The following is a 24,824-nucleotide window of genomic DNA, read 5'->3' as shown; positions in this document are numbered from 1 at the left end:
ATACTATTCTGCAGTAACTTCGTTCGATGTTGTACTCGATATTGAACTTTGCGAACAAACTAGTTAATAAGGAAAATAATTGAAACTGCAAACTCTGTCAATAAAATACTCTATATAATGTGGAGAAAATATTGGATGGATAAGTAAATTTCCGCTATTTTTTAAAAAAAATTCAATGTTTATTAATAAATTATACATGTATAATTCAATCAGTAATTCCCACCATTTTTCATCATTTTCTTCCATCTATCAAGTAAGTTATAGATTCCGGATTAATAAAAAGTCTGAATTAAATTTTATAAAAAATAGTAGAAAACTTACTTATACACTTAATAACTTTTTAATAACTTATACACTTAATAACTTTTTGAAGTAACAAATCGCACGCTCGTTTTATCATTTTTTTGCAAATTTTTATTAGATAGATTGTGTGACATTTTTTGCAATTTGTTCAATGGATATATGACTATTGCTATGACTCTAATTGTGATTAGTTCCATAACAGGACGGCTGTCAATTTACAGCCCGTCCAACTTTATTCGATCAGGTGCGATCGTTCGCTTCACCGACATGTATTACGAAGTTATCGCAGAAATTTCTCATTTAGCGTTCACGCATTCGCACTATTTACAAGCGGTTCCGTTAACAAAGTTATAAATTAAACGCAATCCTCCAGGTGTAACTTCCCTGTAGTAATTAAGCAGTAATTAAGACAACGCATGATGCAATTATAATCGCAATTATTTACAACATGTAATAACTTGATTCAGGTCTATTTCGATTGTGATTTGTTTCATCTGATGACACTTACACGTATCTATCGTATATTATTTTCAAATTGTTTCGAATCAATGAACCGTCGTAAAATATATTGATTTGTTCGATGATGGATATTCCAGTTCGTACATCCTGGAGTTTAAAACAGCAGATTGTGACAGTAAAATTTATTGCGAATATTGTCGTTTGTCTGGGGTAATATTAATTAATTTTCTTTTACTTATTAGTCATTTTTTTACTCAATATTATATTATCAACAATAATGCCATTTTTATATGTATGATATCTTTAATTTTTTCGAATTCTTTATTTAGTTCCTTTTATTCTCTAATTTTTTTAGAGTACGAATTTATATCAGCTTAAAAAATCATTTTATAATGAGATCTTACTATTTACAGTATTCTGACGTAATTGAATTATTCCAACATTAACAGACAAATAAGTAATATAATAAAAAAAGAAAATTCAAATATATTTTTTTATTATAGAGAATTACACATCACGCGCTTCTTTTTACTCTTATTTTATCCTTATCGACACTCGCTGAAAACTTAGTGCATTATCCAATTTGAAACTTTTGGCTTTCTTTAATATTATTGTTTGTTCTTCCTTGTACACTGTGTATTAAGTCTGATTTTTCTCGGCAAGTACTGAAAAGAAACTTCGCTGAAATATTAATTTTCCGCGACAAATATTCTGTTTTGCGAAGCTGGGCGCCGGTTTTCCGCGAAATCAACTAGCGATAAAGGAGAACGTCGAGGAAAATTAACGAGCCAATTCAGATAATGGCGTTAAACTCTTCATTGTTACGTAGCAAACAAACAAACAAACAACGCAAGATCGAAAAGATTAGCTAATTCTTAACTAGATAATTTATTCTATAAAAATGCATGTTTGTTTTTCATATATTTTATTAATATTTATATTTTGGTTGTCACATATATTTATTAAATTTATCACTGATGTAATTCTAGATTTTCTTAATTTTATAAAGTTTATAATTTTTTTAAAGTAATTTTTCTTATTTTTTTATTTTTATAATATACGATTTGTAATTATTAACGTTATAGGTACAATTTTAGATATACGATGAGATTTTAGATATAATAGATTTTTCAACCAAGCTTCGAATGTAACTTATACCAGATTTGATCGCGTTCTATGCATATATTAGTATTCTCAAAATATAATGGGTAAACGTGCAACCACTCGTGCAACTTGGTCTCCTTTTATGCAATGCCCAAAGCAGAACATGAGCATAGAATTATGCAATATCCGAATTCGGTCAGTATAAAGAGGCAACCTTGGGTGCTTTTGACAGATTCGATATTTTATCCGGGTTCCGATAATCGCTTTTAGCTAATCAGATGTGCATTGAATATTCCATTTGTCGTAACGTTTCACTGAGCAGCATTATTAATTTTCGTTACTATTGCGTTATTTCTAAATCGTTAAATCTGGTATTTCTCCGGTACAGAGACATTATAGAAGACAAGGAAAATACGCGTATAAATGAATACACTCGTTACGAGTAATCGCGAAAGCAGGGCTTTAATTAACGGACAATCGGTTAACATTGACAAGCGGGAGCCGCTGCGATTCCGCATGATTTAATCAGGATGCCAATTAAACTGTACGATGTCCAACGCGCGGAAAGTTCCATTCGCGCTCGTAATCGGATAAGCATTGTGCGCGCATGTGACTTTAGCGTTTTCAAATCGAAAACGTCAATGAGACAATTCGGTCGAGATATATGATACTTTTGTGTAACGCAGTTTTGTGCAATACAGTTTGGAAATTGATTTTCGGATATGGAACGGTTCATCGATTATTCATGAATCGCGTCGAGAGGCCCAGCCAGTCGATATCGCAACATGACAGGATATCTCGCGGATAATCAGCTGGCATGCAGTCGCGCGTTTCGCAGCCTTCCATACTCACCTTACACATTGTCGATCGGCGTATCATAGCGCGGCGGCGTCCGCGCCGTGATGATCTCATGTGGCGCGAAAGCATGCGCTCGAGTACCCGGCAGATAGTATACGAGACAGGAGACCCCGACGAGAAACAGGAAAAACAGGAACACGAGATCGAACATCAGCAGGGAGTTCAAGGTCATCAGCTGCATCGTGCGCGTGCAACTCGCTCCACCATTACACGCGTGCACCCACGCACCGATCAACTCGCCTGCTATCACTACCCTTCCTCTCTCTTTCTCCCTGCTTATTCCATCACGTGCCTCCGGACTTCTTAATTTGCTCGAGACTTCTCGCGAGTCTTCGACGCTCGATGTTTAACGTGGATTAAAACGGTTCCACTTAACTGCGAACGTAGCAATCGCCAATTTTCCGTAAACATTTATACAAGTTGTTATATATGTTATATAATTGTTATAGACGATGATTCATTTTAATCTTAACAGGCAAATATTTTGAAAAATATGCGAGATACGAAAAAATGTTTCAGACAAAATTATATGGTTTTAAAGGAGACATAAAATGGTGCCATTAGTTTGAAGAGTCACCTGAAGATCACGTCCAACTTTTTAAATGGGACACCCTATATGTTTTTACATATTCTTGTAGCTCATCGCGAGAGCTTTCCAAAAAACTATAATTAAGTTAGTTTTCATTAAGTATTCTCCGAGGCTTGAAATCGTATTTCTTAATTTTACATAAACCGTAAAATATCTTGTAAAATATTCATCTTTCGATTATCTTACCTTAATACTTTTATGTACAAAATAATGAGAGGAATTAATCGGTGTAAAGAAAACACATAGTTGTTTCGAAAAAAATATATAATTGTTAATTGCAAATTAACCATATAATTTTTGTCTGAAACATTTTTCGTATCTCGGATATTTTTCAAAATATTTGCCTGTTAAGATTAAAATGAATCACCCTGTATATTTCTTTTAATTGTTTTACAACTTTGTAGGATACAGAAAAATTTATTATTTGTATATCAATTTAAAAAAAAATTAATCCTGAAAAAAATTTCGTGGAACAAATGTAACATTGAGAAGTATTCTTCATTTCATTAGATTACATCGGTGTTAATATTCGTCCTGGTAAATTTGGAGCGAAACGCTTCGAATGCAATAAAGTTTTTATTAATACACGGTAGAAAGCAATTAGTGAGCAATCAAAAGTATACGTTGGTGGAACACTGTAAACGAGAATGAAAGTAATGGGACAGTTTTTGTTTTTTTTACAATAGAACTCGATCCTTTTCCAAACTAACTCGCCTTGCAATTTTGCGACTATTGACGATGAGAGTGCGCCGACGGCAACGAGGTAATTGGATTTCCCACGAATTATTATCAAAAGTTATCAAAGCCAGTCGCGTCGGAATCGGCGAGTCGCACGTATTATTATCGCCATATCGTAGAAATGCACGTAACTATATTAATTATGGATACTTTCGCGCCGACATAAACGAGGAAATAATTAGTCTCATTATCGATTTCATTTATCTAAACGAATTTCGCTGTTCGAATAGCGACTCGCATCATTTCAATGTATAAAATTATCATTAATCCCTTTAACTTACGTATAATCCGCGTACGATTAGCTTTATTCTACCAAACTCGTCCGATATTTTATGCGATTCGTCCGATAATGGAAATATCCGCGCAATTGTAATATTCATCTAATTCGTTATAAACTGCTCTCGGAAACTTTCCTTTATGAATAAGTAATCTTGAATATTCGATATCGTGATAATGTGTCTTCAATTTAAAATTGATGATTTATATTTTTTAAATTGTTTTCTTCTCCATAAGAGTCTCACTTCGACAATTCTATCAATTGAATTTTTTTCCAATGAACGAGAATTAATGATCTTTATAATCTGATAAATATATGGCATTGGTGACATTTCGATTTTATTGATTATATACTTCTCCGTACGCTCTATTTCGAGATAATTGCCACTAGGATTTCGTGAAAAAGACGATAAGTTAAAAACAGCTCAAGGGTTTATTCAGCTCGTTCAGTTGATATAAGTCTGATGAAGTGAGAAGCTCTTTACTCGATCTTTTTTTGGCACAATAGCCACGAGTAATTGGTTGAAAACGCTAACAATACGGCGGAAAGAGAGGCGCTTTAAGAACAGAAGACAATGAACAGATCGATTAACAATTAGTTGCAGTTTTGAGCTAAAGTATGTTCCACATTGTATTGAGAATTATTTGACTTGGAAAATATAGATCGTGTATAACGCTCCACAAGATTTAAATTGCGACATAAAATGAGCAAAATTGTATTATTTGCATTCACGAAGAGAAATTAATGCATAATTTATAAAGCCAGAGAGATTCGTATTTAATAATAAAATATATTTTTCAATCCATCTTCTTTATGCTAGATTTCCACGTGGTTCACGACAGAATTACGATATCGAAAAAATTCGGAGTTTTGAGTTTAATCTCTCGTTTTTTTCCCCCAATCGACTCCGTCGAGTGACCAATCGTGAACAAAGGATTGCCTGCATCGACATGTCTACATGCGGTCGAGTGATTTTCCAGTTACGCAAATTTTCCAGTATCCGCCGGGCCCATTCAATGGGTCTCGCCGATGCGCCGACTACCGGCGGAAATTTACGGGATGACATAATTTCCGTGCAGCCCGATGCGCCCAAAAGGCGACCCTCATCCTTGCATCAATCGTCCATCCGTTCTTCGGAATATTCAGGAAAATTCGTGAATCATTGATTACGGAAACGCGAGAATCGTAAAATATCTCGATCTTGTGCTTTCGGCAATTTTTTTGTCATATTCGTTATCTCTCTCTAACGAGAAATTATCATGGATTAGAAATACTTGCTAAAATAAATGTGTATTTTTTGAAATGTTTTGAGAAATAGATGTATAAAGTTTGTGCTTATAATTCCTAATTATATTCGTATGGATGTAGTGAATAAAGATAGAATTAAAATAATGAAACGACTCGAATTTTTTGTATCGAGTCTAATTTTTTCGCGGATTTTCACATACGTCATAAATATTTGTACAAATTTATTATACTTTAAAATGTATAAAAATGGATTTATTAGAAAGCTTATATATTTAAAAAGATTTTTTTATTATTCTAATCATATTTGTTTGATTCATGTCTTAGTTTTTTTTAAACAATGTAAAATCTTTTATAGAGAATAAAAAAGTAATAACTCAATAACGCTTCAAATTAATTTCGAGATATTATTAATAAAATGCGAAAGATCTTCATTAGTCGACATACCTCATTACTATCAAAAATCGCTCGCGTTTAATAAAACTTCAATAAATAAATTATTTTCGCTTCTCTTTTATTACATTACATTCATGATTATATTCAATCTGATGCAAAGATTTCATTTGATTTTAATAAAAATCAAAAATTCAACTATTACTTAAAGCTTAAGACTATTATCTTTATTTGACTAATGTACATATCTTCACACTTTAAGAGAAAATTACATTTCTTCGTTTTACATTATTTTTCTATATTCTTTTAGCTTGGCTACAATTTATTGTTGAAATTATTAAACTAAGAGAAATGTGAAAAAGTAAAAACAATTTTTTTTTAAATGTAACGTTTCCTAAAAAAATCTACAAATGATTAAGAGTTACAGAAAGTTATCATTTTTGTTTATCTCTAGAAATAAAATAATAATGATATTTTTTTCAAATTAATTTTAATTAACTTTTATAAAATAAATTTATCGTGATAAAATATCGTAATAAAATATGATCGTGTATACAAAAATCAAAAGATAAAATCGTAGCCGCAAAATAAACATTCTTTCTTTCATTCTATATAAATCCTTTTTATTCTCTTCTTATCTTATTTGCGAAGTTATTCTCTCTAAAAGAAGAAAATTCTCACAGAGAGATTGATAGAAGCAATGCGGCTACGATATTTACTTTTCAACGATATATCTTCTTCAAGAGCATAATAATTGTTCACTTTCGTACACAGTGATAATTTTTTTTCGTGTAAATCTGCCTTTGTTAAAAATTATTAAAAGTTTGCTAATAAAATTTAATCTTGTTCGAAATAATACAATTATTCTATTTCAAAAATATATGAAAACTCATTTAATAATATTTGCGTCTCGAAAATATGATTCTAATTAAAATCTTTTGGAATCTTTAAAATTATATTCAGATCTTTTTAATTGTTGATATAACAAATGAAAATTGAAACGATAACGATTTTGTCATTTTTATTAATTCTGATCAAAAAAATTATCGCAAACATTTTTTCGCATAATTTAATTCCACTATGATGCAGTACATTCCTGCAAATTAACGGAAGCTAAATAAATAGAAATATTAATTTTGTTTAAAAATTATTTTTCCGGAAGTGAAATTCCGTGATAATATTCTCGTAAAAGATTCTTCTATAAATCACATTATTTCCGCAGAGCCTGATCGATCGGCTCGAAGAATCGATTCATCCAAATTCCCCTAAACTCTTGTCCGCTTTGTACGATCATTCCCGAAAAACACGACACCTCCTTTCATCTTTTCCGATAAAGATTTATTTAGTTCAGCAAAAATGCCGACATGTTTTTTTATCTCCTATCAACAACGGTAATATCTATTTTTCTTTCCCCTTCCCTTTGTATTAAATATGAATGAGAAATCAAAAATAGAAGAGAACGAGATAAGAAAAATTTCTATAATATTTTGCAAACGATCATGAATATAAAAACAAACAAATAGACATTGTTTACGAAGTGAAACTTTCACCTGCACAATCGATTAATTTCTATTCGAAAAGCTCATCTCTCTTTCTCTCTCTTTCTTTCTTTGCAAAATGCTCCAGTTATGCATGCTGTTGCGCTTCTTCGCGCAATTTGCACATTTGATCTTTATTCTTTCTTTTTTTAGCTTTTAATTCCGCATGCAATGCGAGACTTTATTCTCCCAGTCCCTCTCTAACGAATTGCAACTATACATAATACATAGAAATGTCATCTGAAAAATATTGTTTCCGACAGACTCTTATTTTTCATTTTTTTGAGTAGATAGGTTTTTTGATAATTAAAATTGAATATTCTAAAAAATGTATTTCGAAAGAACAAATGGGACATTTTTATTATAAAGGAAAGTTTATGAATGGATCGAGGAAATTAATTTCATTTCTCCTTCTCCCTTTCTTATTAAGTGTAACTTACATATTTGATAATTAACTATTGCTATTCTTGTTGATTGCCAATTCTCTCTCCGATATTTAGTCGATCTTTTTGGTAGTTTTTTCCCGTAAGTTTGTTGTATCTTATTAATCTCGCTAATCTTTTTTCAGTCATTCTTTCTATGTTCTTATTCTATTGTCTTTTGTGTGCGTTATCTTATCAATTTTACACAATCTAGTTCATTTTGCAAATATTGCTAATGTTTTTACTTCTTTAAAGATAAATATGTTGTACCTTCTTAATATTTGATGAAATGTTTATAATGATCTTTGTACAATCATTTTCTGATTCCGTAATAAGCATAGCATAATATGTTCATATGATTGTCTAGACGATTTGATGCTTTTAGATTTTATATGATATTTTTTATGATTTTATCTATGATAAGATTGAATAGAGTTGAATTTAGTCTATCGAATATCTGTGGTAGTTTTTTCTTTGTTAATTGATCACGCGTGAATGAATTCCATGCCAGCAAAAAATCCAATTTGCGGTTATGTTGGAAGCTGCGAGAAACCGATGACGTTGATAAAAGATTTTAAGAGTAATATAGAGAAAAGATATTATTATTGTGCGACACGATGGAAAGCATACGTCAGAAGGAAAATATAATTTATTACAGAATTTATTATCGCGGAATTAATTATCCGAATAAAATAAAGTGAGAACGAGAACATTATTGAGAGTCGTGTAATGGAAAATAAAGAGAAATAATCTCACGTAAAACAAGATTTGTCGCTAGTTCAATGCTCGGGTGAAAAACAAAAATAATTTTAAATATATTGCGCTTAGATAGGAGATCCATTTGATGCCATTACTCTAACAAATGAAATAAAAGATCGAATCGTACAGATTTATATTCTGCGAAAAGCATAAAAAAATTCGAAATAGTTCAATTTAGTACAAGAGAGAAAGAAAGAGAGAGATGATGATCAATTACCTTTGATTTAATTTAAAATTTGAATATGGACAATATACATGTATAAAAGAATATTTTAATAAAAAAAGTCTGCTTTTTCATACGTATCAAAAACATATATTGTTCAAATATATATTGGCTCGTATATTTGTATCATGATATCGCTGTACCTGTATATTTCGTGTTCACACGAAATTATCAATGCTGTTAATAATTTCTGCCATTCCAATTCTATCCGTTAATATGAATCACATTCCCATTATGCGATTTGTAATTTTCCATGAAGAATAATGTACTGGAAATTCGATAAGGAATTTCGAGCTGCTTCTCGGTTTGGCGATTTACGGAACGGCCGTTCCGTTCAGCATCCGGCTCAAATGCATACGACATAATTTCTCGCGCGAGGTCGATCTACTTTGTAGATTTTGCGCTATCTTTAATTCTCATGAAATAAAATTATCGCGATTCACCGCTGGAAATTATGACGTTGCGGTTCGTTTAATCGCATCCGCGTATCGCGCGCGTCAGCCACTTTTTCTGCTTTCGTTTCTGCAACTCGACCGCCCACCTTCGCTCAAGATCATCGTCCATATACGTTCTATTTAATCGCGCTGCGAAGATTCATTCGTTTCATGCGAAAACTTCTCATGCCACTTGACATCCGTCTGTCGGTTTATTCCAAAAATGCTGTCAAGCATAATTCCTTCTCGCGAAAAGTTAAACTGAAAATCGCCCGCAACATCGAAATAAATTTAAATTACGCTCCTCCTAAAATCCTTTACAAATGCAAACGTGTTGAAGTTTCAAATGGAAGAAAAGGCAATTGAATTATATTGAAATCAAATCATTTGTTTAACGATTCAATCGAAATCGAAATTGATTGCGTATCATCGCACGAATGTACATACATCTTTTCGCATGTGACGCGCATCATTATCTAATTAGGCCAATGGAGAGTCTGACGCTTACAAAATCTATAATATCGAATCTCGATATTTGCTGTAATGATTGTACAAAGCACTATAAAATTCAATATATTTAATAAATCGCTATAGTAAATAGCAAAAGCTTGTCTACATCTGTAATCTAAGGCCAAACATATTTACGTTTACATTCAATATATCATTGCAATTAATGAGACATTGACTCTGAAAATGTTTCAAACAATTTGATTGACAATAAAAGTACATATCATTTTTATATTTCAATTCATGTAACATGATAAAAGATTTATATTTTATTATATATGAATGTGTATGTGAATTTATATCTTATATTATATATATTATTTTAATAAAAAGAAAGAAATTTTTAAATATTTTTTTCATTAAAATATGTACTCAAATTATTATTAAATTTATTACATATAATTGTTACATTTAATTGCAATTCTTGGAAAATTTGCTAACAAAATTGTAACAGGCTCTCTTCTTCATATCTCTTTTCAAAATATTCTCCTCTTTTAAAATGTTTATATCTTTATATTATTCTCTCGGTATATTTCGCGTGCAAGCATTGACGCATAACTCATGTTATGCACGTGCTCCATAGATTCGTTGAATTGGATCAAGAAAAGAGGCTATGGGAAAGATAGGAGTGCAATGGTACATCACACTGACAGGCATAGCTGTCGCCGCACGTCGAGGATGTTACTTTATACTGGTAATACATCGTTTATCTCGCGGTCTATATCTGTCGCAGCTACTCGGTAGTAGCGGCATAAACCATCCCGAACTTCCCCTGCGTCTCTTCTCCTGTTCGATACATTCCCTTACCGGCGAATTCCCTCAAAAATAGTAGGAAAAATACCGGGAGAGGCACCGAGCAAGATCCTTTCGTCGAGTATTATCGGTCACCGCTATTCGTCCTATTTTTGTCTTATTTTTGCGTTGATCGCAAAACCTAAATGTCGTATATTACAACGTTTTCTATCTACTCTCTTTACACATCATTTACCGTGCAATCTATGTCCTATCTGGTCTTTAAATTAGCGTAAATTCTATCGGTTCTTTGAATTCGAAATATATTTCTATCGCGAAAGTAACTGCTTGGATATCGCGTCGAATTTGCGTGAAGTCATTTGTGCAGCTGCAAGAGACGCATTCGAGGTCGTTATTACCGTGAAAATTAATCCATTTTCTCGGTTCATTAATCAAATTACGGTAGAAGTGAAACGCTATTTTCTCGACTCTTTAAATGAGCGCATTGCTGTAAAACTGTACTTATATTTGTGCAAATAACTTTCTCCTTTCATTAAAATTCATTTACGTTGGACATGTTCGACTTTCGAATAGACGTTTTTCAATGTAAAATATTAACATGAATGGAAAATCTTATTATTTTTGCACTCGAATAAACATAACTGTCGACGTATTCTACACGTCATTGCAATGTAATTAATAATCTAATAAATATGTTATTCCTAACGGAATAATACTCTTTTTTAATATGTTATTGTAACAAGAAATCAATAAAATTCAACAAACTATTTATACATCTCTTTATATGTATATACGCTGCATACTTTGATGTAATTTTCTACAATAACAATACAATCAGTCTTTGTAAAAAATATGTTTCCTATTAAAATCAAGATGCAAGCAAATTAATATTTTAGATTTATTTTTAATTTAATTTTTATTTTATTTGAGCCGAATCCTAACTATCAATTTTAACATTTTACAAAATTAGAGGATAGAATAACAAAAAAGAAATCGGAGAAGTTCTTTTCTTGAAACCATGAGAATATTTTAAATTTGATAATAAGAAATTTTTTAACAGTGTATGTTTTTTCATCACCAATATTTTCAATCTTAAATACATCATTCCTCTTTCGTATATTATATAAATAAGAAAATTTACTGGACTGATGCAACGGATGAGGACGATTCCCGAGTATTATGACGTAATGTATTATATAGTATAGCGATGCTCCGTTATTGAAATACCGTGCAACGAAGCACATGTCGCGCTCTAGACCCGTAAAACACGCGCGTCATGTTTTTGAGCTTGAAAACACGCAACAGCTGGCGGACGCATATGATGTTTCCCAGCTTTCTTGTTTATCATCAAGGTACAATAGCGATATCATAGATGCTCCTTTTTGCGAGGATCTTCTTAAAATTTTTTACACGACAAATAGAGGGATGAGAGCTACTCTTCTCGGAACAAAGTTCAAATTAAGAACGCTTCGTCTGATTCACGTGGATCTAGCACCAGAGAAAAGTTAAATCCACTGATGAAATAATTTTATTACTTTTTTTATTTCCTCGCCAGCCATCGGACTGACGCGAGGAGAGGCAGATTTATTTTCCTTTTTTGCGCGTGACTCTCGTCCGTATTTAATAGATATCTGTCTCTCCCATGCTAGTTTACGAATTATGCAATAGTGTTAATATCCTGTTTTTTCGACGATTAAAGAGGAATATTTCACATTTTTAAAAATTAATATAATCTTTATATACGTATTCTAAGAAAAATGTCATATATAATTATGTATCACGCAAAAACCATTTTTTATGCGAATCTCAAATATATGCTCATAAAACACAGTTTGTTTACTATATTAAAACTTTTAATTCAATTTTTCCCAGTCTCGTGCGCACAAGAGTGCAATTGCTTGTTTTAATTAATTAGATCCTCTTTCATTTCGTAAAATGACTCATATTCAACAACATTTAAATAAAACTATGTTGTTTCACAAAATACAAATATTTGCAGCCAATGAATTGTCAAAATTAAATTTTGCATACTGAAATGTACGTGATGTGTGCGCTATTGCAAAAATTTATTATTCTTTGCATATATATTTTTGACTCTACATAATTGTACTAAGATGTTAATAAGTTCAGTTAATGACAGTTACAATACAGGTTTTATGTTGTTACTATTATAATCGATATAAATATTGTCAATATATGATATAATATATATAAAAATTATATAATATTATTAATCGATCAATATATATGATTCTCATGTACTCATTAAGTTTAAAATAAATCGCGATTCAAAATATTGACAGTGATTTTGATTGACACTTATAATGTGAGAAACTTTTAAAGGAAGCTGTGAGATGAAATATTGATAATATTTGTATAGCAATATTGCTCTCATTTAGAAACTCTTTAAATGACAATATATATATGCGTTCACACGTAAAAATAATTAAAGTACATATATTAAGGAACAAAGGAGAAAGTCGATTTGTAAAACAAACATCAGTATGTGTTGTCACGTGCTTCCTTATCGCATAATCTGCTATGCTTCCAATTCTTTTCATTATTCTATTATAAATTTATAGTTTATTATTCTACTATGATTTATTGTGTTTTTTATTAATATCAATTTATTGCAAATTTTGTATTTATTAGGTTCTAATTTATATTAAAGATTTTTATAATTTTTTCGAAGAAAATATTCTTCTGAAGAATAAAGATTTGTAAGTTTCGATATTCTTTACCTCAACATCAATTTAGATTTTTTGTTAGTGGAATTTTGCAGTTTTTTCCACAGATGTTACCTATGCACTTCGCGTCCCGCGCGCAGATATCCGCGATTTCCGCAATCTACATTCTATTGCATGAACGTTGCGTAGGAGTACCGTCAGCTGTGTGATTCTACAGAAATATTGTGTGGATCTGTACGATATTTCCCCGGTTTTTATCATTCCCGCGTATCGTTTCACTCTTTCCGATGAAGAGTACCATTTACTCGCGCACGACTGACTCTGAACTCTGAACTTTGAGCATGAAAATATGCGCGATTTGTAGTCAGCTAAAAACGATATAGTTTGACACAAAAGATCGAGGTTAATATTTAATATTGATCTATAGCACGAATAGAAAAACTGTCCAACCTCGAAAATCAAGACTTTTTTTTAGATAATATCATATGTTAAGATAAATACAAGGACGAATATGAAGGAATGCTTCACATATAACATGTTTGTAAATTTCAAGCAAACTTGCTTTACTGTTCCTGCTTTTTAAAGATGAAAAATAAACCATGTGGATTTTATGAGAGATATGATTACGTAAATTACATCAATTACGTAATCGTATATAATTATTATGAAAAAAAATATTTAAATTATATCTAATATCTTTTAACAAGTTAGTGGAAAGCTTACAATTGATGAAAGCGCAATGAAATCGAAAGTTTTCTGTCATAACATACAATTGAAGAATCCTATTGAAGAACCAAGTAGTATCAAACGAATGAAGATCGCGGACAAAACTCCACGTGGTATCGCGCAATATTCTTATACGAAATTGCAATCGCTACGTTCGCGCAATATGAAAGTATCTCGACGCACTGATTCAGAGATGGCTCTCTGCATTTTCGTTATTGTCACCGATCACCATTGATTGCACTTTGACGAGTGTTATTTTTTTAATGCGAACAGACAAATTAAAATAACGCAACGAAAAGAAACCTCGCAAAAATCGAGATTTAAGCAAAGGTGTTAAAAACGCGGCAGCCGATCGCGATCTCGCGTTACTCGATTTTCACGCGTGAGATTCCTCTCGGTAAACGCGATTACGTTCGCGCAGTTTCGCGACTAATAGGGCTGCTTGCGACGTGAATGCTAGATGAATACTGAGGCACGTCACATCGGGCGCCGGGTTCCAATCCCCTTCTACGTGTGCCTTTCATCCCTCTTCCGGTCCCCGCTACCATCCCTCTCTGCCCCGCTTCCCTCCTTCATCAGACGCGCATCCACCCACGCAACTGTTGCGCCCCCGCCCGTTTCTGATCATCCCTCAGAGTTTTGCAAGTCGTTCGGCGAGCGCATGGTGGCGAGAATCGAACCACGTGGACGATCGATCGCGATCGTGATTCTTCTCGCGCGGTGGAACACTCGCGCAGATATGAATCAGGTTGAACGCGATTAATTATCGATCGTTACATCGGCCGCTAGAGTCATCACTAACAAAGTTATACGGCGATATTGCTACTTAAAAGAATTAATTAAATATATCGACCTTTCGACATTTCAAGCTCGGTAATAATGCTGCTATAAATTTGATTAAATCATTACTTTTAAAATGACAAACGACCTTAGAGAGGGTCGGTATGATTCCAATTTACTTAATCAACCTTTAGCTATGAAAGCTGGACTAAATGATTGGTAATTAGAAAATACATGAGATTTATAATATTGAATAACTTTTTAACTTTGTTCCCAAGTTAGCAGGTAAAATTTGCGGCAAATTAATTTATAAAAGCATGTATATGTATCTCTCTTTTTCTAGGTATTATTTATAATTTACGTATTATGGTAAAACATTTTAAAATTCCTATCTTCAACATGCGTATGAGATGCATGTTGAAACAAACAGAACGCTGATGACGTTTTAAAGCCGCGACATTTGTGGATAGTTACTGGAATTTGCAGGAAAATTGCAGAATACACACACACATTTTTCGCATAAATTATATCTTGTTAGCATCAGTTTAAATACTTTTAAAAACCAGATTTATTTTTATTTTCGATAAGATCATAATTTTATGTATGTGTATGTGCAGTCTTCGCTCAATTATTGCAACGCAATGTACAGGTGTACTTTTTTATAATACCTTGTCACTAACGAACTGAATCTTGATCTAGTTCCGCATTAAGCTTGTCTTAATTGCTTAAACGAGGACTTCTAGTACGATTCACGGTCATGATTAAGAAGGAAAAGACGCGTTAGGTGAACAAGAATTATATTTATGCGTTATACGATTATCTCGAGATGCACGCTAATTTGCTCGTAATTTTGAATCGAGAATCAAACGAACAATTTGTTTGCATAAGCAATTTTTTTGATGATATGAAATAATGACTAAGTTATTAAATGTGTATTTTTTTATAGTTTGTTTTTTTTCTATTTTTTTATTACTTGATTTTAATAAACTTTATTTATTGCATTTACTAAAAAAGATATAAAATTAAATATATTTTTAATTAATTAAATATTTAATTAATTAATTAATGCAATTTTTTAAATAATAAAGAAATTTTTTACAGATACTTTGTGTTGCAATTATGCCGGAATATCTAAATTATCCATATTAATGTGATTGCTTGATATTATACTTTTTTATTTTTAATTTAATTTTTTATTTATGATTATTTTTATAACTACTTCTTGTTTCAAAGAGATGTACACAGGCGCGCGGGAGCGGTTATGGAAAAACGGAAATATAGATTGCGAATAATGTGTTAATCGATTGCTAGCAGGTGTTAGACCGAGAGTGTGTCGACATTTTCGCTGCAAGGTCGAAGCCGTACTTTGTAAACTTGGCTCGAACGATGCATAAAACACGTTGGTGCACGTAACTCGCCTTCAGATCTTCTTTAACTAATTAGCCTAGATTTATTAACGGCAGTTTCGCAACAGTCGTAGGATTCTTATGGCCGGTCGTCTGTCGAGGGCATTTAATTAATTACACTCCTGTAGAGCGGCGATGGTAATAATGCGTTTGTAATTAGTCGCGTTTGCGAGCGCGTGAAATACTTATGAGCTTGTAACCAATGTAAGCGAGATCGACGGGCAGAACGTGCGAAAAAAATATTTTCTGTCAATAATTACTTATAATATTGAATTATTTCACATCGTCAAAGAATTACGCATTGACACGTGGTAAAGTGTTTGCGAAAAACATCAAATTTTATGTTAATTAAATTAACAATTAAAATCAACATTATTCTCCTTTAAGCTTTAAATATACAGTCACTAATATGTGTATGTTTAATTATTAATTAAAATTAAATATTGTTTGGATGAATGAATTTTTCTCAATATGAATTCTTATTAGATTATGCAGGAAGTTTCGTATAATCGCTAAAGAATTGAGATTGAAATGTAATTTGCATTTACGAAAAATGTTCCGAAAAATGTATTAAAATCACTTCAATAGTTTTCGAACATCTCAATTGATTCTCAGTCAAATTCAAGTGCGATTTCCAAATGGAATATGATCTCGGGACGTACAAGACGTGACGTCCGCTGACAATTTCATGAATAATTGATCGTATGCTTTAAGCGGACCGTGATGTATTGGCGGGGTATCGGTTTGCCTGCAAACAGAATATGCTAGCCAACCGTCTGAACTACTTGATTGATTAACAGTTTGCGTTGAATCTTGAATCACGTATTACAGTGTAATTTGTTTGCAATAGATTGATGAGTAATATTCAATACGTTATGATTCAATTGAATGAATTATAAACATTATTTATTTTGTATAAGAAGATATATCATAAGGAATAAGCAGGACACGCTGAATTTGTAGCACTTTAAAATAGACTATCGTACCTCGCAATCCTATTAAATTTTACTGAAATATCTCGTTCGACCTCTGGTTCGCAATTTTCGCACTCTTCGCTATCAATTTACCTAAAATCAAGAGTATTTAGATTAATTTGACTGAGCATGTCGGAAACGAGATTGAGGTGCGCGCGCGCTCGTGTGTGTACGTGTGTGTGTATGTGTGTATGAGAGAGAGGTAAAATATCTTATAAAATATCTAACGCATTTTGAAATAATAATCAATGTAAATTTATTTTTCAAAGTACTGGCGTAGTGCAAGTACATATTACATTATTTATTCAAATATTTTATTTGTTCTATTTTGCTATGCATATTTAATCTGCTGCATGCAACATTTTTTAAAGCGTATTTTACTGACTGTGATAAAATGAAAAACTGACTGCTATCAATTTATTCGCACTATATAAACATAAATCATTTATAAATCTGCACAAGAAGCAATTAAAAAGTATTCGTTTTATATAAATCACCGGAATAATATATTAAATTATATTAAAATTAATTAAAATTGCATATATTTTTTATACTGAAGGATGTCGCAATTTTCATAGATTAATATGTATATAGAAATAATCCATAAAGGAGCAAGGTGACTAATATTACGTAATGAATATTTAAATGATTTATCACGCGAATCACGTCCGTGCATATCACCAGGCGTGGTAAATACAAATTTTGCATATACTATTTTTATAGCCTTAGATTGCGATATAGACACTTTCGCGCTTACAAAAATGATTTAGGTAACAAAATTATATAAATTATAAAAATAAATATTATCGCAGTGTACTAACGTATAAGATATTTAAGCTGCAATTAAAGCTTCATGATATTAAAGATATTTGAAATAAATAAGACAACACAACATATTATACATAATATTTTTTCCGTAATATTTTCATTTATAGAACTTGTATGGAATTAATATTTTTTTAATATCGATATAATTATATTATATTTATAGACACATTTTCATCATAAATGCTGAGGAAATGAAAATTCATGTTCTATTTTCATAAAATCCATATTCTATTTTTGCAAACGAGTTTGTGAGTAAACAAATTAAGAACTAGGTAAAATCATATACGGAAAGATATCTTTAGCGTTCCGTCGGATCAGCTCATTAATGATTTTCTTCTCGAGTAGCTTTCTTTGTTCCGCCAACATAAAAACTAGAGAGACGAAATCTAATTTCTTTTTTTGCAATTAGGAGTAACTTAAGAATCATTTTCATTTGATAATTCTAAAAATAGAGCAATATTATTCTTTTGAAAAGATTAAGAGTGATGATTTTCTTATAAATCTATGACATTTATTTATATATGTGAAATTTTAATTGATATAAAAAATTAAAGAATTTGTAGATAATTATCATCACAATCTTTTACAAATCAATTTTATTTTACACTCGTAGAATACGATACAGATATTAATGTTTTCAAATTAAACTCTTAAAAATTATGTATTTATGTCGATATTATTGCATAGTTTCATAAAACTTTATGATATAAACTGTCAAATAAATTATCTGCACCAGTAATCTTCTCTTCTTTCATAGAGATCAACTTTCGTTCGATCGATTAATTGCATTAGTCGACGAAGATAAAGCGTGGCTTTTCTACAAGATGAATTTCCGTAAATGTATCGTCACGTTGGAAATTGTTGATTAGGAAACTTAAAATAGATTTTAACTTCACATAATAAACTTTTAATGAAATCAAATCATACGTATCATAATTATCTCACAAATTGTTACAAGTATATCTTAATTTTATTGATTAACAGAAAACATATGTTGAATTGCAATTTAACTTTTTTTTAAGTAGTTTATAATTATTAATCTTAGATCTAATTTGATAGATTGATAAGTGTTTTGATAGTTACATGTTATTGGCATTATTTATATTATTTGTATGTTGTACTTTTATAAAGCAAATTATAATAATTAATGAAAACGTTAATAGATAGTGTAATATCTGACAACTTTATTACTGGTTTTTTTTATTATAACTGTACGAGGAAGGAGGATTTCGTTTTATTTCATAATTTGCCAAGTCTTATTGCACTACTCTTTTTAATATCGATCAAGTCTCGCGACTATCATGAAAGTGTTTAGCACTTACATTGACGCAAGGATCTTTTAAGAAGAAGCAGCGATGAAGTTTGCGTCAATGATGAAATGTAATTACGAGGAATTCTAACGAAGCTGCCGGCTATGCCCTGGGTGAATAGGAAGGGAAACAACGCTTTTAAGATTATAATGAAAACTGCCATAAACTCATCGTAGACCCTTTCTTGCCGTCACTCGATTTCGATTTCGTTTTAATTGCGTTTTCAGATTCTTCTTTATCTTTATTATTCTGGATTTACTTCAATATTGTATTAATAGTCGTATATTAAAGCGAGTGAGCATGTGTTTTGCATATATTTGCATAAGATATCTGGAGGTCTTCTTCTATAAAAGCAGGTAAGAACAGGAAAATAAGTAGTCAATCTACTTACATATATTTTACATATCAATATGTGTTTAAGCAGAGGAGATTTCTGGTATTAGATATACGAGTACGATAAGAGCGATCGTTATTCTCGAGGCAAGTAACATACGCATCACGTCTAAGTCACGCGATTAACAAAACCCGACCTTCCTCGCTAGCAATCCCCGGAAGTAGATGGGGACATTTGCGAGTCGCGCTATCGTCCAGCATTATTATTGTTGTGAGAAAAACAGATAAAAAGACGTAGCGCCAAATCGGAGCGCCGGAAGTCATTACGGAAATCGGTGGCTACCGTAACGAGGCCATTGCCGGTGTACCTTCTCAATTACGTAGGAAATTACCTGCATTCGCGAGCGTTCTTATCAACGTTATTCCCCCCTTCCTTTTCCCCCCCACCGTGCTTACGATGTGCGCGAGGAAATGTTGCGTCGTTACGCTACGCAGAAAGACACTTTTTTGCGGCGTTCCCCGTAGAAGGATATCCGGCGAACGATTAAAAATAAACAGTCACGGCTGTCCTTGCGGACCGCGGTCATTTTCGCGATTTTCACGACCTCGAGATTGATGTTTTTTTTTCGTCATAAAATACGCCTTCGTAAAATTGCAACGCGGTGTACGATCGTCTAATCGCTCGGGTGCTGAAATCGCGAAACGCGATTGCATTATTACTCGCATTACTCCTCACGTTCTCCTGTCCGCGACACACGCTCGAATAAAAAATCTGTCGAGAGTGCGGCAAGCACATCGCGCCACATACCGTGCACGATGCACCGACTTCGATCATCGACCTGCGTGCATACATTGCGGATCGGAATGCATCTCTCGTCACGTAAATGCAGGTAGAATCTAATCTAAACGCTCGAAGATTACGCGATAAATGAAGAAATTTGCATTTTTTTAATTTTAGAGAAATTTGATTTATCTTCATTGATTTATATTATTTAATTATTCGCTATTTTAATCATGCAAATCTTATGTTCAGAATTCTCTCTCTGTATCATATTACTTCTGTCACATGTTTAATGTGAAATTCGAGATGGAATGATACAGATAAATGTTATTTTTATTACACCGCATAGTTCAGTGACGTAATGCAGTCGTAATCATACATTCTTGAAATTCGAAGTGAGTATTATTATTAGAATAGTGCTTAGAATGTTGTGAATATTCTTAAATAAATATTCAGAAGCATTTTTCACCTTCTGCAAAGTAAAGCATTCTTATTTCACAATATATGTGCTTCATCAGTTATGTAATCATAAGTGGTTTGTAAAAAACTAATTTTATTATTACACTTTGTGAATGTGATCTAAATTATCATTAGTCAAAAAATTAATTGTTTTATATAATTATGATTCAAAAATATTTCGTTATTTTGAGAGACAAATGAAATTGACGTAAATCGTTCTGTATAATCGTTATTTATAATTCAATAGCGCTATTAGTATTCTTCGCGCACGTTCGACAAACGTCACTGCTTTAAAATGCAATCGATATCGTATATGCTTGGCGAATGTAAATTGTTTCGATTTACACAGTCAATTGACAAGACTCTTTGAGGTAACAAAAAACGTTGGCGTCAAGTATGCGTGCGAATGTAAACCGATACGCGACATTATTATATTGCATCAAGAAAACAAAAATCTCGACCTACCAAAATATTACAATTCATCTTTCGATCATTATAATTGGATTTTCAACATAGTTTGCGTTTAATTCTATATTTTGCCGTTAAAATAAAATTACATTTTAAATAATATATGAACTTTTATATAAACGTCAAAGTTTGCAGATTATAAAATTGTCATTAATATTATATCATTCTATTCTATAAAAATAACATATTAAATTTTTTAACAAAGAGAATTAAAACGTTTGAAAAGTTTTTCTTTTATATAATACACATAAACTCGTGTATAAAATTTTTTGAAATAATATTGAAAGAACCAAAAAGCATGTTTAAGAATAATGTAAATATACAAGTGTAAAAGATGAAAAATATTTAGAACAATCTTGAGAAATTATTCTTGCGGTTCAATAATAATGAATGAATTTTCTTAATGTGAGTACATTTGCGTCTAACTGCACTAACGGAACAGCTGATTTGCACGAACCGTTGGTATATCCGTTGATAAATCATTAACTTCAATGATAGCAATCAAAATCGTTTCAGTCGAGTACGAGAAGAGACATAATGCAACGAAAATATTCTTTTTTAAATATATTGCGAGAAAAATAAATGTATCTCATTTATTTGAGACAATGCGATTTCCTCTGTCTCTCGGAAAATCTATGCAAAATTATAGATATTTTCATGAAATTATTCTTATTGAAATTACAGAGTTGGTGCAATTAGTAAGAGCATAGAATATAATTATTTTATTATTAACAACTCGTAGATTTAATAAGCGAAACACGACAATAGGAAAAATATATACAAACTACCTCGGTCTTATATTTTTCTTAAGATTATATTCCCACGTGTGAATTAATATTAACGTCATAATACTTGACGTATTTATCATCTTTATGTAACGTGATAATAACGTTCATAAAGCTTACATCTCAATTTGTTTTTATTTCATCCTTCACAGCGCACATCATGCGATATCTACAGACGAATCGCATGATTTTACAATTTTCTCATTGAAAGCCAATACGACACCGTACATTGCGATTTCTCTGACTTCTCACGGTCATTCGATAGTTTCTCCTCTTAAAGTAGAATCTCTTCTCGCAAGGTCAAAGGACAGCGATGCTGTTTAGTGACCCTATTCGATTCTCGTAATTACCTATGTATGTCTGTCCTGGATTCGGAAATATCCTTAGGCAGCGAAAACATACCCTCAATTAGCGTGATAATTTCCTTCTTAACTACTATGTTTACAATCAAGAAATGCAAAAAGAAGATTTATTATATATATTATATATATTATATTATTATATATATTTGTATATAATTACGGTAGCAAAAACAATGAATTAAATGTGTGTTTTATATATGATTTAAAAAGATAAAATATATCAACAAAACTTCATATTGTATGTATCTAATTGAAATCTAATTAACTTCCTAAATAAAAAATAGCGAAATTGCTATAGTTTATTGAAAATATATGATTTTACGTATCTTGTTTTTATTGTTTCATTTTAATTGAACTAAAAAGAGTTGCAAATAAAATATCAATAAAAACGTAAAGATGTAAAATATTTTCATATTGCATCTGTCTCATTAGCGTCTTTAATAGAACTGCAAAACTGATTGGATAGATTTATTATAATAATACTCGCAGTTTTCTCTTTCTTTCTCTTCTCAGCATGTCCCTAGTCTTTCGAGATCCCGCTGTTAATGCATAACTTTTCTCGTGCAGTCTCCAACACTTTCAATCCCACAATGCAACGATGTGCATCAAGCGTAGTCATGGCCACGTGGTGGTTTCTCCGCAGGAAGCCTCGTCCTCCAAGGTCAGAGGACAAAACTCTTCTGCAGTAACCCTATCCAAGTTGCCAATGTCCGCTTTAGGCTTGAATGGCAAATCCGATACGAGGATTCCTTCTTCGCGGATTCTCTGATTTTCCTCTTCTTCGAACTCTGAAAAATCATTTGCATCGCTCCTGATCTTCGCTCCGGCGAAATCAGCATCCGTCAGAACGATTGTATTTATTCTTCGTTTCTTCGACTTTCCCTGCGATGTTTCTCTCAAGATTTCCTTCGACGCTTTCGATAATTTCTTCTTGTTGAGACGACATGAGGACGACTCCTTGATCGCTTCATTCTCATGATTGCCGTTTCGATTGACAACATTCTTCGGTTGGCGCTCTTCGTCATTCGCGTCGTTGCCGTTCAATGATTTCCTACTTTCCAGTTCTGATCGACCTAGAAAAGTCTTCTCCTTTACCTTTTTACCGGTGTCGGCCGCGTTTTCGCCGGTACCACCTGCCACCGACTCTTCCGACTTTCCACTCGAAGCTCCGATTGCTTGCTGACAAGTGTCGACCGAACAAGTCATAGACAAGTCAGGACCGTAGGTCTCCGCGATGTCGTGTTTCAGACTCGACTCGATGGTTAATTCGCTCGGAACGGGACTCTTATCGACGATCCTGATGCTTTCGACTTCGACTTTCATTTGCGGATGCTTGTGATATTCGTTCTGTAAATAATCGCGAAACTGGTCCTTGAAATAACCATCGATCATCCTCCATACAGTGGCGCTATACCAGCTTAACACGCCGAGTAGGACTACACCGCGAACAGCAAATGCTAACATGATAAAGTCCTGTTTGTAATTAATTAACGAGATATAATATACAATATATATAATTAAAATAATAATGTGTCTCAAATATATAGATGCATCATAATTTTATCGTTTACCTTAGCAAGATCGATACGCAATACGTTGTTAAGACTATATTTTTTCTAAAATTTAAGTCGTTGGATTTCAACATTAACTTAAAATTAAAATTAAGATTTAATAACTGTGTTTTTTTATTCGCTTATTTTGCTAAAAGTTCTACGTCATTTTTATCCCTTCAAGTTCTAGAACTTGCAACAAGAAAACTACCGAGAGACGAGCTTTATCTTACACAAATATCACGATCTGTGCATCTGACTTTCAAATGCCACCTGAAAAAAGTTCTGACAGGCGTCTGTATTTGTAAGAATATTAAATCTTTTGAAAGCTGACTATTATTTCTCGCTTACTATCCTATAGCTTTCTCGTTAATCTTAAAATACTACTACTTACTATGAGATGAAAATATAGGATAAATTATTTACATCCTATTTATACATAATTAGCAATAAATAATATTTCTACAAAGTTGCAATCAATCAATTTTAATAATTATTTGCCATTTTTTATCAGTTTCGATATTTATCTGTTTTAATATTAATGCCAAATTTAAAATAATGCTCTAGATTTCAATCAACGACATAAAAAATAAAAATGAAGTCAACATAAAGATATGTAATAATTATAATAATAATTGTTAAAGATGTTGTCTTATACAAATGCACTTGTTTTTAAAACTGATTTTTATATAACTATTTTCAAAGTATCTTTCGTTGATTAATTTAATCTTCTTCTCCTACGAAATAATCTTTGATGATGTTGAAGGATTCTT

At 32.0% G+C, this 24,824-nt stretch overlaps 2 protein-coding genes across 4 annotated transcripts in view; both read right to left on the bottom strand.

The window, feature by feature from the left end:
* Positions 1-24,824, bottom strand: part of LOC105248481 — a 77,129-nt gene that overhangs the window by 42,038 nt on the left and 10,267 nt on the right. Inside the window, exons 1-2 of one of the 3 annotated variants that reach the window (XM_025415123.1) lie at positions 14,013-14,458; positions 2,719-3,099 (exon numbers count right to left, since the gene is read on the bottom strand). The exons of 1 other annotated variant lie outside the window; for it this stretch is intronic. The gene's annotated coding sequence lies outside the window, so the exon portion shown is untranslated. Of the gene's footprint in view, positions 1-2,718; positions 3,100-14,012; positions 14,459-24,824 lie in introns of those variants that run through there. One more of the 3 variants, XM_025415124.1, reaches the window with a different exon arrangement.
* LOC112639888 lies at positions 22,870-24,483 on the bottom strand. Its single transcript, XM_025415126.1, has one exon. The coding sequence runs from the start codon at positions 23,963-23,965 to the stop codon at positions 23,117-23,119; it is 849 nt and encodes a 282-aa protein (XP_025270911.1). The 5' UTR covers positions 23,966-24,483; the 3' UTR covers positions 22,870-23,116.

Source organism: Camponotus floridanus, unplaced genomic scaffold (assembly GCF_003227725.1).
Source record: "Camponotus floridanus strain SB8 unplaced genomic scaffold, Cflo_v7.5 scaffold98, whole genome shotgun sequence".
Taxonomy (NCBI): Eukaryota; Metazoa; Arthropoda; class Insecta; order Hymenoptera; family Formicidae; genus Camponotus; species Camponotus floridanus.
Note: the sequence above shows the minus strand (reverse complement) of the source record. Positions and strands in the feature narration are given on the sequence as shown.

Excerpts from the sequence above, each read along its gene's own strand:
- LOC112639888 (XM_025415126.1), bottom strand. The coding sequence starts at position 23,965 with ATGTTAGCATTTGCTGTTCGCGGTGTAGTCCTACTCGGCGTGTTAAGC.